The 17400-nt window shown below is 38.9% G+C and overlaps 1 protein-coding gene across 23 annotated transcripts in view; it reads right to left on the bottom strand.

Moving 5' to 3' along the window:
* The window catches only part of PLEKHA7 (pleckstrin homology domain containing A7), a 159461-nt gene that overhangs the window by 97248 nt on the left and 44813 nt on the right, over positions 1-17400 (bottom strand). The window contains exon 1 of one of the 23 annotated variants that reach the window (XM_065066115.1): positions 9154-9389. The exons of 19 other annotated variants lie outside the window; for them this stretch is intronic. In XM_065066115.1, coding sequence (XP_064922187.1) covers positions 9154-9242 — 89 coding nt within the window. In that variant the 5' untranslated portion in view covers positions 9243-9389. Of the gene's footprint in view, positions 1-3740; positions 3875-9153; positions 9390-17400 lie in introns of those variants that run through there. 3 more of the 23 variants (XM_065066109.1, XM_021300143.2, XM_065066121.1) reach the window with 3 other exon arrangements.

Here is a 17400-nt window from a genome sequence, read left to right as displayed (position 1 = left end):
GAGCATAAAAGACTCTTAGCTGGCATTAATAGATCAGTGTTGTTTTTCCACAATTGGAACAATTCTGAACCGTGAACTGAGATTTTAGTATATAAATTGACACAGGGCACAAACTCAATACTCTGCATTTTATCCATCTATGGTAACACAGAGCAGGAAGAAAATAAACCTGCCTGCAAGGTTTCCACATGAATAGCCAGAATTGGAATGGAAACTTGATTGCATCTTTCCCCATCCAAAAGCTTTATCAACACTTGCTACTGTTCTACAGATACCACAGAACAGCTCACAAAAGCTGGAGTTAAACAGAAGTATCTTGTGGACATATCTGAAAATCATTCTAAGTAAAATCCAGTTGACCTGCAAGCCAATATACATAAATGTCTCTAATCCATACAGACATGCTGACTTTTCATTAGTGTGAACAATTTAAAACAAAGAAACTCTTGTGAACAATATTTCTAGATCTCTGACATCACCTGGAACACACCTTCCCTCACATCACATCAACAGAAGACAAAAGCACTTCATTTAAAAGACTTCAATTAAAAGACTCCATGATTATGGGGAATGCTCTAACTTTGTCTTGTATTTCCCTTCAGGCATCTTTTAGAGCAATGGAAAAGGCAGAAGGGCTCTAGAAAATCAAAGAGAAATACTCCAGCTTTTACCTGAAAGGGAACAGGAGGGGAGGGAAATCAGTAAAAGCCAGAATAGGCTGAGAAAGACCAGACAATTAAGTTTTCGGAAAAGCAATAATGGAATAACTACTCTTATACACCAAGAGTTACAAATTCTGTACACCAGGACATATTTAAAATCTAGAAATCTTACCTAGTCAACAGCAGACAAGCGTAGAATAAATCATTGTTACTACAGCCACATTTGAATAGACTTTAACAGAGGGAGCAAACTGGTAAGAAACCAGAGTGGGGACAGAGCTAATGACACGTCTTAAAGCAAGAAAGACAAGCTTGAACTTGATGCAGTTTAACAGGAGAGCCAAGAAACGGATTTTTTAAACAGATGATGTAGTTAAAGCAGGAGGTAAAACACGGATAACTTGCAAGGGAAGAGGAGGATAAGTGCTACAGATCTCCAAGCACAGGCACAATTGGAATTTGGGAGTAAAAGAAAACAGCAAAGATTCTGTCCTGCTTCAGAAGAAGGCAGTAGCCACAGGGAAGACAGAAGTAATGTCACTAAAGTCATAGCAAGTAAAACTTAATAGTGCAACACCCAAGAGCTTCCAATTGAAAGACTAACGCACAGTGCCTGAAAATTACACAGGTTTTAATTTTATTGTGTTTGTCACTTGGGGCAAGCTGTCCCTGAGACAGCCATGCCGGGGAAGCAGCGTGGTTACAGAGTGCCCTGGCACCCTCCCCACCTGAGCTCATCGTCTCAGCCATGACAACCTTCTCCACTGTCATTGTTTGTCTTCTGCAGCTGATTATCCCTTACCTAAAGTTATAAGGAAATGAAACTTCTTACAGGAGCTGAAAACCTGATGTAAATTCTGAAAAGGCTCGCACATCAGCATTATCTGCATTGCAGTCATCTCAGCAGCACACAGAGGCACTAATACGTCAACAGGACTGACCATCTGTTTCAAATAAGTGACTTTAAGATGGCTCTCCTCAGCATGTGAGAAAGAAGTAGTCTATTTTTTGCAAAAAAAAAATCTAAAAATGGAATATATAAGTATCTATTTATGAAGTGCTCAAATTTATGCTCATTTTCTGCAGAAAGATGTCCTTCAAATGAATTGCAGGACTCATGAAACTGGATTAACAATGTAATAAATCATACAACTGCCAAAATAACAGCATAAAAAGTGAGACTAAATATAACCTACATCTTATCTGAATAGATACAATCTATATTTAACAATTTGTTAAATTCAAATATTAGCTGACACATATTCAAATTTGAACATAAATCACTATATGGCTTATTTATAAGACAATTAACTATAAGATAATTATAACTTTTAAGCTCCTGCAATGTTCTCATTCCTGATTTAATAAGTTTTGAATTTGCTTAAAGAAGAAACATGCAAATTTATGCCTTATAATGTTTCTGCCAGTGCTTCAACTTTTTTTCTCCAAACCCAATCGTAACAAGTTCCTAGTTTACATTTCTCAAATTATCAACTAAATAATACACAAACCAGGACCATTTCTAGGACCACCCTTTAAACTGCAGGATTTATTACAAGTCACTGTTTCTTTTACATATACTAGAAAGAACAATATTTCTCTCTAGGCTCAATTTCTAAACCACAAAGTTAGTTTCCATATTTAATTTCAAAACTAATGTATTAAGAGCATAAACTCTCTGTGTTATAGGACAGTTCTTTAACGTACATTTTGCTGCATAACCCAGATCCGCAAACACACCAGGTAGATCTCAGAAAACCTCTAGATGCAACTCTGTAAGGACTTGACAAGGATCCAAGAGGTATCCAGGCAGCTTCAGCTCTAAGAGAAGCAATCACAGTGTAAATCTTGGGAAGTACACTACAGAACCAAGAGCCGTGATAATTCGATAACTTAATTCCATAAGTAGATTGATCAACTACTGAGGTAGAAACGGTAATGGAAATAAGAACTGAACAGAATTCTGAACAACCATCATCATTCAGGAAACCAAATTTGCGTATATTAATATCAACAGAGCAATTTTTTTTTGGTGTACACATAAGCACAAACTTCTCTCAACCAACAGAAACAATGCACAACATTAAAAAAATACAGAAACAAGCTGCCATTTCATGCTGAAATCCTCCAAATAATGGAAGTACAAAAGATTTTACATCTGAATCTCTAGTTACGCCCAACATTTTCCTTTTTTATAAATAATGTAGAATATGTTAGAAAATAGCTGTTAAGAAAACAGTAACAAAGAACTTGTTGTAACTGGTTCTGCTACGCCAAATATCCATGTCATTAGAACTACAATTACGTTTCTGTGCATAAGAGCCTGAAATACCAGATATCACAAAATAAACAAAAAGAAATATTCAAAGTTTCAGTCAGAATTAATTAGAAAAATGATCCACATCAGAGCTATTGCTTTGCATCATACGCAGTTGATACTTTTGTTTCCTTTTAAGGACACTTAACAGGTAACATTCTCATAGCGCTCGCATTTTTCCCCTCACAGTTTCCTCTTTTCTGACAGAATGATTTATAATGAATCGTTGCAATCGGCCATGCATTCATCTGATTACACCCTTACCATGAAGTGTAACACGAGCCACGCCAGGAATGTGGAATGAGACCTGAGGATCCAGAAGGTAACGTGGGTTAAGGAAGCCAGAAGTGACACGCACACCTCAAGACGGCAATACCCAATACAACTCAACAAGGGTGAAACTCGGCACGTTCCACTGCCAATCTTTCACAAAGTCGTTGCTGCTCAGTTCAGCGCTGGAACAGCATCAAGACACCAGCAGTTTCACAGCTCGTTCTATAGATCACAAGGGAGCCACGTGTAGGATTGTGTTGGTCTGCTGGCCAATTGCAACATCTGAGGCTTTCCACTTCCAGTTCAAGTAAGACAGAATAGGGGAGTTAGTTTGTTTGGGGTTTTGTTGGTTGTTTTTTTGTTTGGTTGGTGTTTTTAAGTGAATAAACTAAAGCAGAGAAAAAGGGGTGGGGAGGGAGAGGTAGGAGATAAGGCAGAGCAAAGAGACTTCCCACACCAGAGGCATTTTGTGAGAACAGCATTCTTACCCAGCTCCACTTCTCCATGCAAGCAACCAAGGAAAATCACACAGGAACCACAACACCAGCCCACTCCTCCATCAGCATCTCTCACTCACGATTCTGTGCTTGGATCTTCTGGACAAAACTTTGAGACGGTGATCTTGTAACCTGCCTCGTCTTTAAGCTTTCCTATCATATTGTCTTCCCAGAGAACAGCCCGTACTTAAGATTTATTCCCTGCAAGCAAAACTCTTTTTTCAAGTTCAATCTTGCTTAATGAGTTACTTTTTATTATGTCAAGCTTTTTAATGCGTTGTTTGTTCTGTCAAGCCCAAATAACTGCTGACATTCTAATCATGAGGCCCCTTGGAAAAAAAAAAGGGGGGAGGGGGTGTTTTGCTTAAAAGCAATATTTACATTTGCCTATAAAGCAATTATACAACGTTCAAACCATTTTAAATAAAAATAGCCTGCTCACATTTTAAACATTGCAGAAGATAAAACATATAAAACCGTCTTCTTCAGATTTTGATAATTCTCTCTCTTAAATCAGAATTTAATATATTCCTTTTTAGACATCAAGGAGATAGCTAGTAATAGCACCAGCTTTCTTCACTGGTGCTTCTGAAGTCTCAAAAAAGGAATTATCCATCTAAAAAGGAGAGCCCAACCTCCCTCTCCCAATATGAAAGCTACATTTTATTGTAGGCATATATAAAAAACAAACTCTGTGGGGAAACAGCTTCTAAAGCAAGCTTGAATTTAGCATGCTATGTTCTTACATATATTTTGTAGATTTTGACAAAAATCTTGCCCTCCTCTTTCTCCTCCTCATCTCTCTGCAGGGGAAAGGGAACAGCTCCGAACCAACAAAGAACAAAACAAATACAGGAAGTTTTGCTCAACTGATTTAGTTATTCCAAAACAAGTGCACCTGTAAATCCCTGACATACACACACATACTGCTGAATCTTCAGAACAGCAACATTAAATAGTTAGCCAGGACTTGGATTAACACTACCAAACAAGTAAATACTTTATTATTATTATTATTATTATTATTATTGATTGCTATTTGCCTGACCTCATTATTTCTTGAAGATTTTAGTGTAACTAAAGTTGTTGGATTATGCTACAAAGAAAAGTCAGTCATTTTTTCATTTCTTTGAAAGCACTCACTTTCTCCTAACACTTTATAACATGGAAGTGATCAAGAATTATTCCTCTACCTAAAATACAGCAAGTTTGGTTTGTTTTTTTTCTTTAATTTAAGAAATGGATGCTAATTGAAGACCAACATTTGAAGTGGGCATTGGCTCCCTCGTCAAAGGAAAAGCAGCAGCTTAATGCTGCAAGATTTCTTCCCTTTCCACAGTTCAGCACTGTCAGTTCGTATCAATTATAACAGTTTATTTACAATATTGCTACCACCGGATGGAATCTGCGTTACTACATTTGGAATCAACTGTGCAGATGCAATAGACTCATCTTGAATTCACAAAGTTACGAGTTTTCACTCTCCCTCACCGGATAGCTTTTTTTCCCCCCGTTTCTTTTTTAGAAGATGGAAGTATTATAGCACACACGATTCCCAGGAAGTCTTGATAGCCTTTTGTTGTGAACAGGGTTTCCATCAACCTCCCTAGAGGATAAAATTCCAGTGTTCCAAAGGGCTGCAGAAGGCTTTGTTATTGGTTAGGCCAAAGGCCTACAACAGCCCTGATAAACCCTAAAAACCATTTTGTGACTTCAAATGCAGCTACTGAAAACTACAAGATCCTTCAGCTATGCAGAGCACCCCTATCTTGACCCCTCTACATCTGTGTCAGAAACAAGAAGATTCTTTCTAGAGAGGAGTCTTCTTATGAAGAGTGTCACAGTGCACGGGCAGCACCCCAACTGCACTACAGAGCCACCAGCAGTCATTCCACAGCTGAGACAGGGTGTTGTATTTGTATTACCTCACATTTCTGTGTGAAGAAAGACATGTAACTCCTCCTACTCAAAACAAGTCCTCCTACTCAAAACTGGTTTTGAATGTGTATTTTTAAAGCAAACATAAAAACAATCACCATTTTTAAAAATGGCCACAATCTGCTAATATCCCAGTGTAGCTGAGAGCTCTGTCCTCTCTTGTCAAACATGGCCAGGACACCAGATCTTTCTTTTTGCCAAAGGAAAATTCATGAGGCTACCCACCTTCTCCTCTAGGAGCCTAAAGCAATGAAGAATAGCAAATGTTCTTACAAAAAAGGACTCTTACCATACTAGTCTAACTGGTAAAAAGACATAAGCACAGCCTTTGCAAGCTCTGCCAGAGAAAACTTTGTTTTTAATCTCTACTGATTAAGCTAATGAAAATCAAAGCGTTAAAAGCATATTTTCAAAAACTATCTTTTGAACATACTTCATTCTGCACTATATATGGAAGAAAACTAACATTACAATATTAATTAGGTGAAAAAATGCAAGTTATTTGGCAAATGCCGTTCTAGCTGCTGTAACTTGGCACATAGCAGATTTACTTGCCTGCTTTGGCTACCATTTAAACTTTAACCACCAATACTAATTTTACATTTGCTGCTACTTATCTTAAAGTACAAGAATCACAGATGGTGATATTTTCTTTGAATTTCTGTAATAAATACCAAATCTGTAAAAACCAAAGATGATAAATTACTTGAGGAAGTGGGGTTTTTTTAATCACATGGAGTATTTTCTACAACTAATATCTAGATTAGATCTTTTATCTTCACCATAAAAGAAACAAGAAACTTGTTATCAATCTCAATATAAATTCAATTAATCTGTAAATTTTGTCTGAGTATGGAAATGCTCCCAAGAAATTCCAATTCTGCAATGGATGGACACCAAAAACTAGTTACATCTCAAAAACAGTCCCCAAGATGAACTCCTGATTTAAGGAATTCCATAATTCACAGCCAACCAAGAGATCATGTCACCCTGAGTTTGAGACTGTATCTTGGTCTTTTCCAAGATCAAGTATAAACAACATCCCAAGCAACCTTAAAAAAAACAACAAACCCAAACCATATGATGATTGTACACTATTCTAGAACAGGCTACCATCAATACTTCAGACCACATTTTCACAAAAATGTCATACCAAAACTATTACTCCTTATGTGTAATGGGAAACACAATCCATCCCAAACACCATGCAATTCCAATGATAACTCTAATCTCTGAAAGTTAATCTTGTCTCCACAAAAGGCAAAGTTTCATGAAGACAGAGCTCTTCCAGAACTCTGTTCAAGGCTTTTATGCCATCCCAGTTCAAGCCACATTGGATTAAGGTCTCCACCACCGCACAAACTTAGCATAACGTGTACTAACTCTCCCCACTCCATAGAGATTACAAACCACTTACGATAAAAAGTAGTCTCACTCCCTATTTATTTTACCAGAAAATGTCCACTCACTAGAATATGACAACTCGAGTAGAATTAAAAATCATAATTCAGTCCTATCTCTGTAATCTATATTACACCCCAGCCAGAGACAGATATGTGTTACTATTCTGAAGAAAACCCTGCAGAGGACAAGCTCTAGAATGACTTCAGGAATAATTTTTACACAGCTGGAGCTGCCAAGGTATCAGTGGTTATAGACAATGTAAAGAATTTCTCTTCACAGGTACTGGAACAAAAGCAGAGTCACAAAGTCAGAATGACTTAGTGATAAAAGGAAGTAAGTCCACTCAGTTCTACATACATAAAACAGGATTTAACAATCTCAGTTGCATATCACAGAAACTACTTACGTTATCTAAAAATTATTAAACACAGGCTTCACTAAAATGCAGAATAACTATTTAAAAACATTTAAGAAACAGAGAGAAAAGAACTAAAAAATAAAATGCAGTTAAACAACAGGGATCCGAAAGTTCAAGAATTTCAATCTATATCTTCTCACAGAAGAAAGATGAGGACTTGGAACTCACCCACAAAACCTTCATTCTGTCTAGAAGGTCACTCTGGAAACCAGGGAGCTGGATGGCAGGTTCTACTCATTTTGATCTCAAGGAATAGGAGAGAAAAGGTGTGTGTTTGACTAAGCACCTAACATACTTTTGGGCTGAGAAGGTTTTTACGTCAGCTGCCATTTACTGAATTTCTGTTGTCTTTAATATCCAGCTTATTCATGCCTATTATAATAAAAAAGGCCAGAAAAAGGGAGAAGGGCTACTAGACTTCAGCATCCTCCGAAGTTTGGCCAAAGGACAACAACCACGAGCAATCACTGTGGTTGACCTCTAAATGGCTAATTCTGGTTTCAATAAAACCCTACTGGTATCTTCAACCAGGCAGCCTAGTAATGCTACAGAGACATATATATGCAAGTAAGTGCAGGAATTTATATCAAGAAACACAAAGTGCTTAAATGAAGTACCACTTTTGTTTCTCTTCACAAATTACTATCACTGCAGCCTTACAAAACTAACCCTTCTCATTGGGTGCTGCAGTTTATGAATATTGTTCTCTGGATATGAATATGTTAATAATTAACTTATTCTGTTATCGTACTCTTCAAATGCATTACAGAAAGATGAGTAATAGCACAAAACTCCTGTTCCAACCCTGATTTTCCCCTCCCTCTGTTATTGTTGCAGCATGAAAGGCAGAGACTTCGGATTTAGACACAATAAACAGAGATTACATTCCTTTACTAAGGTGTGCCAGAAACCTGAGATCTTTCAGCTAAGGAAGTATTGTAACACATTCCCTCTAATTATTATGCAATATTACAGTCTTTCACAGCAGGAACAGTAATTTCATGGTTGGAATCCAACCCATTCACTAGAAAACTGTTATACAGCACTCTCAGAAGGAAGGATTTTTAATAAAACAGGACTGTTGAGTCAAACCGATAAAACAAGAAGCAGCTTGTATGATCAAGCTTTATCACGACGCTAGCATTTATCACCTTTCCACACGTACATTTTTTGTGAATTGTCTTAAAATAATGACAGTAAGTACTTTTGTTTATTTACCTTGTGCACTTCGGCATGAAAAGACTTTAAATTACTCACATTTCTAGAAATCAGTATATTTTCCATTTCTCAACACCATAGATATCTGCTAAATGACTGATAAATGACTGAAAGATCTAAATAGATAGCTCACTTAAAAAAATCCCCAGGGTTAAAACTTCATTTTTACAGTTAGAAAACCTCTCAAAATGTTCATTATGTTTAGAAACAAAAAAATATTTGCTTTAACTAAATGCAACCCCAATTATGAAGTCAGGCACATAGCATTCTAAAACAGTACTTCTGTTTTTCAGCTTCTTAATTCTTTGATTCATTAAGTTTTTTCAGAGAACAAGGAAATGGAAACAGAAAATCTGTTAACATAAGCATCATGCTACAGCTCTATATGCAAGTGCATTAGAAGATAAAACTTAAATCACTATATACCTGCATGGCACCTGGTAGAATGGATATCCCGGTAGAGGAACAGAGTTTGAAAATCCAGACTGACTCGACATTGCCTTCAGGTATTGCATCCACTTAAGTCGCTTCTATATTCCATATGTTAATTCCTCACCAAAAAAATAGGTATGTATGTATCCATCTGTACATTTGTTTCAAGCTAACTAAAGAGAAAGCAAGTGCATATTCCAAGGTCTTGAAGATTCTGCCTGCATTTCAAACTGCTTCCTCAACAGTGAAATTCCTAAAAGCCAACACCCTCCTGACATCACATACTACAAAATCATAAACATGCAATCGCTTCAGTGAAGCAAGGACAGCGTGTCGTTTTTGACTCAACGTAAAATCCTGCACCACGCTCCTCTTGAAAACACAGCGTCTTTGAGGCTGGCGCAAGGCAGAAAGACCTGCTGCCTCCAACAGCAGCTCTGCTCTGGCAGCCGGCCAGCAGCCAGCACAACTTATTGCCAATGCCGCAAATCCCTCCTATCGGCTAATGAACATCCAGACTGCAGGTGAAACACGATTTGAGCCCTTGACAACCATTTCCTTGAAAATGCACGAGATCCGCGACCTTGAACTCAGTGACAAAAATGTATTTTAGAAATTTCAGTTAGATGCATAGTATTGTTTTATAAGCAGCATCAGATTGCGTTGCACATTACAGGAGTATGAGAAAAACATACTGAGTTTTCCCCTGCTGAAAAGGAATCCTATCATGCTACACTCTCAGCTGTGGGAAAGCAGGAGGGAAGGACAGGAGGTGGAATCATAAACCACATCATTTAAGCTACCAAATACAAAAATAAAATTATGTACATTCATTCCTGTAGTATTTTACTACAGCTTAAATCAAAGAAATACCTAAAGCAAGATTTATGTTGATATACAGTACAATGGTAGGTTGCATGCAAGTGTATTTGGGCATGTCTGCCTCAGGAGAGGAAATGACAACTGGAAAGCAGGAAGACATGTGAGTTGACACAGTATAGCCCAGCGGCATGACTAATGTCAAATAGACTTAAATTATTATCTACCTACACTACTCTTAAGAGTAAAGAAGGTGTACAGTGCCCTCACATGAATACTTGCTTAGTTTAAGCAAAATATTAAATAAAACAGATTCTAAAATTACTTCATTATCTGTGCTAGCTGCACTGGAAGACACTGCAATGTTGAATTTAATACCTCTAGCCCATTACGTATTATATACTCTTGTATTATTTTGTTGTTTCCCAGTTTTGGGAAAAGACTGAATTGGTTTCACCAGGTTTATCACAACTTTATAATCAACATCTCAGTCATGAGGAAAATGGTACAAAAGTTTGCCACTATTCTAGATACCTTTTAAAGCTTGACTGAAAAGAATGGAACCTTGTTCTTCTACCTTAAATGTTCTTCTACCTTCTACCTTAAATCTAAAACTAAATCTGATCTCAGTGAAATACTTAGTTTCTTTTTCATATTAACTGTTTTTATAATGTTTTAACAGCACTGTGATGTTTCACATTGCATAACTATTACTTGTCAAGGTGCAAAAAAAGGGTGGTTCATTCGCAAAACTTTTCAAATGGAGATAAAACAGTAGGGGGGAAAAAAAGACCAAAATTATCACACATTTCAGAATAAGGGCTTGGTCCTCAAAAAAATGAGCATGGTTATTAATTAGCTCTGCACACTGTCACACATGGAGCTCAGCCAAGTAATTGACTGTTCCCAACAGCTACAACTTGCGGAATCACAGGTCACTGTATGCAATAAATGCAACGCACACGCAGAATAACACACAGATACCACAGGTCATTGCGTACAGCACCAGTTTCTGAAGTCCTATAGAAATGCCAGGATAACACAAAAAGAGCACAGTTTGCCTAGAGAGAAGTTTTTGTTCTTTTCTATGAAAAAACATACAAGCTTCTGGGCATGTCACTTTGCAGTGAAGAAAAAGCTTGAAAAGCCAATTCAAGTACAAATGTTATTGTGGCATCAGGTGAATTTTTACAGAGACTTGAAAAAGCAGCTTTTATAAACATAATCTCTCTCATCTCTAGCATGGAGCATTAAATCCAAACCCCACAGCTCCCAAAAACCACACAGGTAACAGCAAAAAGAAAAAGTTGTGTGCATGTGAGAGGAAAACTCTACCAGGCATGTTGTACAAGTCACGGTTCCCTGGTGCCTCACCGGGGCTGCTGGAGTAGGTGCCATCAGCCTTTGTCCCTGCAGCCACAGCTGCGCTGGGCCAGGAACGTCACTCTGCCACACTGCTGGGCTTGGACCCCATGGGTCACCTTGTGTGCATGGCCCTAAAGCACTGACATTTCTATCCTATGTATTTACTCTTGTTTTTATTTGGTGTCTCCTTGACACCGATAATCACGGCATTAACACATTTCTCCAGTAATTCTTATCTCCGAAAAATTCTTCTTAGTCCCAACCAGGATTTAGGGTGTTTCCATTTGATTTGCCAGCTGAAAAGAAAGTTAGTGTCAAGTCAGCAGATTACAGGCTTATAAAGCAGGAGTCATAGAGGCTGCCAGTGGCTCATCATGCCATTCTGCAAAAATCACTTATTATCCTAATGCCTAGCTTATCCACATTATAAGGAAAATACTGGCTGACAGCAAAGGAATGATGCAAAGTTAATTACAAAAAAAAAAAGTATTGAAATCCTCTGATTAAAGATTTATGAAGGAAAAAAACAACTGTAGCATTTGAGGGGAAAGATGTGTGGGAATATTCAGAATAGAGCTTTCTTTTTGTCTCCTGCTCCCAGCTCTAACACGACAGAAGCATTATTGCTCTGAAATTTCAATTTAAATATAAAAGGCATTTAAATTTTAAAATGTGGTGGAAACTACACAGTTTTTTAATGGGTGGACAGCATTACATATCATTTAAATATGAGGATAAGTGAGATGACAATAGGCAGACAAAAACTGAACTTAAGGTGAACTTTAGAGAAGCAGAACCCTTCACTGGTACGCATCATGCCACCTCAGTGATTTGGAAACAGGAAAGGAAAGTGTGGCACAAGAGGGTGAAAGGGAGAAGAGAAAATCTGGTAAGGGCCAAAGAGAAAGCCTCCACAATGACACCCAACATTTACCAAGTGTCTCTTTAATTTCCACATGCAGGATTGATTACAATATAGAACAACTTCTGACTTGTCAAACACCACCACCAATAAAAGAGACAAGTGGGTTTTGTGCAGTCGTGTTTGTTTGAATTTTACTTTGGTGTTTCAGGGCCAACAAACTCACTTAGAAATAACCACATTAGTATTGCTTGGCATAGCATGTCATGTAGTACTTATCAGTTTGCTGTAACAAAATTAAACAAAGAAAATAAGTTTGAGGCACAAACACTGTGAATCCAGAATCCAGAATTCCAGAATCTATGGTGACCTTAATACTGAAGTAATGGACCTGTCAGGTGTTACAGCATTTAATGCTGCTAATTGAAAAGGCAGGCAATACTTAACTGAGGTAAATCTGCACTTCAAGGAAGAAACTTTCTGCACTAAGAAAATTCCTGCACTGAAGAAGAAATAGGGTGGTAAAGACTGGCCCAGGTTGCCCAGAGAGGTAGTAGATGCCCCATCCCTGGAGACATTCAAGGCCAGGCTGGACAGGGCTCTGAGCAACCAGTCACTAGTTGTGTCCCCCAGGGGTCAGTGTTGGGTCCAGTCCTGTTTAACATCTTTATTGATGATTTAGATGAGGGGATTGAGACCATCATCAGCAAATTTGCTGACGACACCAAGTTGGGAGGGAATGTTGACCTGCTGGAAGGCAGGAGGGCTCTGCAGAGGGATCTGGATAGACTGGAAAAATGGGCTGATTCCAATGGGCTGAAGTTCAACAAGGCCGAGTGTTGGGTGCTGCACTTTGGTCACAACAACCCCCTGCAGCGCTACAGGCTGGGCGCAGAGTGGCTGGAGAGTAATCAGGCAAAAAGGGACCTGGAGATACTAATTGACAGGAAGCTCAACATGAGCCAACAGTGTGCCCAGGTGGCCAAGAAGGCCAGCGGTATCCTGTCCTGTATCAAAAATAGCGTGGTCAGCAGGACAAGGGAAGTGATCCTTCCCCTGTACTCTGCACTGGTGAAGCCACACCTGGAGTATTGTGTTCAGTTCTGGGCCCCTCAGTTCAGGAAAGACACTGAAGTGCTGGAGCGGGTCCAGAGAAGAGCAACACGACTGATGAAGGGACTTGAACATAAGACCTATGAGGAGAGGCTGAGGGAGCTGGGCTTGTTTAGTCTGGAGAAGAGGAGGCTTAGAGGTGACCTCATCACTCTCTAGAACTACCTGAAGGGAAGTTCTAGCCAGGTGGGGATTGGTCTCTTCTCCCAGGCAGTTAGCAATAGGACAAGGGGGCATGGGCTTAAACTCTGCCAGGGGAAATTTAGGCTGGATATTAGAAAGAAATTCTTTACAGAGAGAGTGGTCAGGCATTGGAATGGCCTGCCCAGGGAGGTGGTGGTCTCAGCATCCCTGGAGGTTTTTAAACTGACATTGGACATGGCACTTAGTGCCATGATCTAGTAAACGGGCTAGAGTTGGACCAAGAGTTGGACTTGATGATCTCTGAGGTCTTTTCCAACCCAGTCGATTCTGTGATCTAGCTGGAGATATCCCTGCTTATTGCAGGGGAGTTGGACTGGATGACCTTTGAAGGTCCCTTCCAACCCAAACTATTCTACGTTTCTATGATTCAAAAAGCAGGGACAGGCTGAAAGACTGGAGAAGAGCAAGCTCATGACCACTTTCAGGTATTTCAAACAAGTACCGTCCTTGGTAAACTAATGGAAAATTAGTTTAAATCTAAAAGGCAGACTGAAGGAGGAACAGAACTAACCACATTACTGGAATCTAGATCAACTTCATCAAGTCTAGAGGTAAAAGCAGAAACATTGTAGACAGTTACGTGATGCTATATCTAAATGCATCTAAAATGCTTAGTATTCATAACAACACAATTAAGTGCCATGCAGAAACTATTGTAACATCAATACCATCAATCAGTAATTTACTCCCATACAAAGTGTTCTATTTGATATTTTCCCTGAAAATATTATATAGGGGAAAATTATTACATTATGTTTGAAAATATCAGTATTACTTACAAGGAAAATATTACAAAGATACTCAATATAATGAGTAGTACTTAGAAGGCATAATAGAAAGTCTTCTTTTTCCCCTTTCTGTAGAAAACACAAGAATAGGGAACAAAACCACTGAAGAATAATGGCAAATTTGAAGCTGAAGCAGGACACTATCACTGAAAACCCAAAACTGATCCAGAGTTACAGACTAACTGGTTACTTATATAGGTAAAACCAAAACCAACACAAGTTATAACAGAAAAGCACTGGAAAGAGGATTTGAAAACAACACCAGAACTTGGGAGAAAACATCCATGTGAGAAAGCATTATCTCACCCAGCTGCTGAAGGATAACCTTCGCTCTTTTCTGAGGCAGACTAGTGGGTTCAATGACTATGCAAAATCTCTGCTGCCCTCCTGAACCTGTTGATCAAACAAAGAAACTAAGATTTTTTTTTTTTTAGTCTCATTTCCTAAGAAAACTCAAGTGATCACTGTCACATAAGCAGATTACTTCTTTTCAGGTGGGCTACCTAAGGAAAAATAAAGTGAGTAACCTCTGAAAGAAAATAGGCAGCACATGAAGATGTTTGTATTCTGACTTCAATTAAACTGGGTTCTCCAAAGCAAAAACTACATCTACCTCCTCCCGCTTCCCTACCTCACCTTCCAGTCTTCAAAATTTCCCATTTACCTGCCCTCTTAATAGGTGGTTGCTCCCTTCACCTTTCAGTAGCTTTCAATTTCTCCAGCCCCTCTTTCCCTGCTGCTGTTTGGGCAGCTTTCTTACCATTTACACGGCACTAGGTGGGTAGGCCTATTACAAGCTTGTTCAGCTTGGCAGGCCATTTATCTAGCCTACAGATGGCTGACTGCTACCCATCCTCACCCTCCATCATCTTTATATCATTCCCAGTAATATCTGTAAAAAGAAGCAAACATCCCAAAGGGCAAGCAAGAATTGATTAAACAAATAAGAGTTTCACACTCCACAAAGACAGTGAAGTTTCCCGTCCATATTCTGTCACGGCCTGAAATACACCTGGTCATACTGACACAAAACTCATTCAAAAGTCAAGATTCTCAAGAAAAGCAAGACTCTCCACTTAGTTTTTCAAGCTTGTCTGTTTCTTATGTATTTTTAGAAGGGAACACTGAGTGTAAAGCTCTCTTCTCAAACTGAATACTGGAATATGAAGTCAGCATCTCATGATTAAAAAATAAGTGAAATCTCCTTTGGAAGGAGTTTTAAATTTGCAGTTGCGTCCCATGTTAGTCATTCAGAGGCTGGACAGGTCAGGTGAAAAAGTACAGGAGTCGGGGTGAAGGTGTGTGTGGGGGGGTGTGTGATATCTACTTAAACTTCTCCTGGTATCCAGGTGTGAGATTTGAACTCCACTGGCTATTACCCAACACCAGAAACAACACCCAGGTTTTAAGACTATTCAGGCACTATGCAATCCTCCATCCTCTGTCCGCATAAGTCTGTCTTAGTTCCTCTCAACCCACCATCACAGCTGGAGCTCAGCACCCTCCGCACAGAGGCACTGCCCAACAGAGCCCACCCTGGGATGCAAATCAGAGCACAGAAATGTAAAACTCACCTATTCTAGATCACTCTTTCCTTCACTTTAGGGAAGCCTGTCAGAGGCAAAATGCTTTCATTTTTCCTTGCATACACTTTAAAGAGAGAAAAATCTCTTCCCAAACCTAATTTTCCAGATATGAAAACATGTCACAACTACACAGGACCTGGTTTTCAGCTGCTTCTGCAACACTCAAGTTGCAAAAATGTTCCTTTGAAGCAACTTGCATACCATGTGAAATTCTTGAGAAAGGCATCTTTTGCAAGACAAAATGCCAATGCACTCCTCTCTGTGACCATGTAGGTCGGTAAGAGTGATGGAACTCCATAAAGTAGAAATGAGGGCCTTGAAGCATAAAGTGTCTGAAATTTAAGGAATTTATTTCCATTAAGGATTTGTCCTTCAAGGACTAGAGAAATAAAAGCAACTGCAAGATATAGCAGTAGGTTTTACTTTAGGTACAGACACATTTCTGCATCCAGAAGCTTAATTTTAAGATGCCACATACAAAAACAATTCTGTTTCATTCCATGTTCCTCTTCAGAAACACAGAAGTCCCACAGAGACACCAGCAGCACTGGCTTAAAACTCACTGTCCTGAAGACAGACACCTGCTTCCACGGGTTCTGAACTTCATTCCAGGAATTGGTCACTAAAAACATACAATAAAAAGTTAAATACTACTTGACAAAATGAACTTCGAAAGACACTGGATTTGGAAGAATTCCACAATGAATACTTTATTAGGTAGATTTTTAAAAAATAATAAGTCTGGAGTAAGACTTTCTGTCAGAATCTAAAGCTAGATTTTAAAAGTCCCTACACCTGAAACAAAGCCTAGACCTTGCTCAAAACGTGTAAGAATGCACAATGGAGTTACTAGAACTGATATGTCTCCTTGCTACATTAGTCCTTCCAACATTCTTATTTGAATTAAGAAGCAGTATTTTTGTCTTTGTTCTAATCTTGAGAAAAAAGAAAAGGCAAAAGTTACTAAATTCTCATCTAAACAAAATCATATTTTTAGTCCAAACATAAAACTGCTCTAAGCTGCTTTACTACTAGACAGGTTGTAAAGATGCTCAAATGTCCAACACCAGGGCCCTGACCTGCAAGGCAATCTAAACAGCATTACCCAAAAGCCATTCCAGCTACAAGCAGTTACAGTGCAGCCCATGCAGCCTCTACTGACCCGATACATTCCAATTCTGTATCAAGTAGAAAAGCACAGCTTAAGAACTGATCTCACATGGCCATTAGCACCTGAAAGTACATCTTCCTGGTCTTTGTGCCCAAAGCAGAGGTGGCACACCTGCCTCACTTGTCTCTTCCACTCTTCTTGGTATTTGCCACTCCCCATGTATAAGTAGCTTAAGGCTCCATTCCTTCTACTCTCCTCTGGCTGCTCAAGAGCCAGGATCCTTCTTCAGGCTTCACATATTACTATTGCCATCATCCCTCCACCGTACTGTTCCATGGCACCTACGGCACCAGATTTCAGCACGTTATTCCATAACAATGACCAATGCAGAAT

The sequence above is a fragment of the Columba livia genome, chromosome 5 (genome assembly GCF_036013475.1).
Source record: "Columba livia isolate bColLiv1 breed racing homer chromosome 5, bColLiv1.pat.W.v2, whole genome shotgun sequence".
NCBI classification, from domain to species: Eukaryota; Metazoa; Chordata; class Aves; order Columbiformes; family Columbidae; genus Columba; species Columba livia.
Note: the sequence above shows the minus strand (reverse complement) of the source record. Positions and strands in the feature narration are given on the sequence as shown.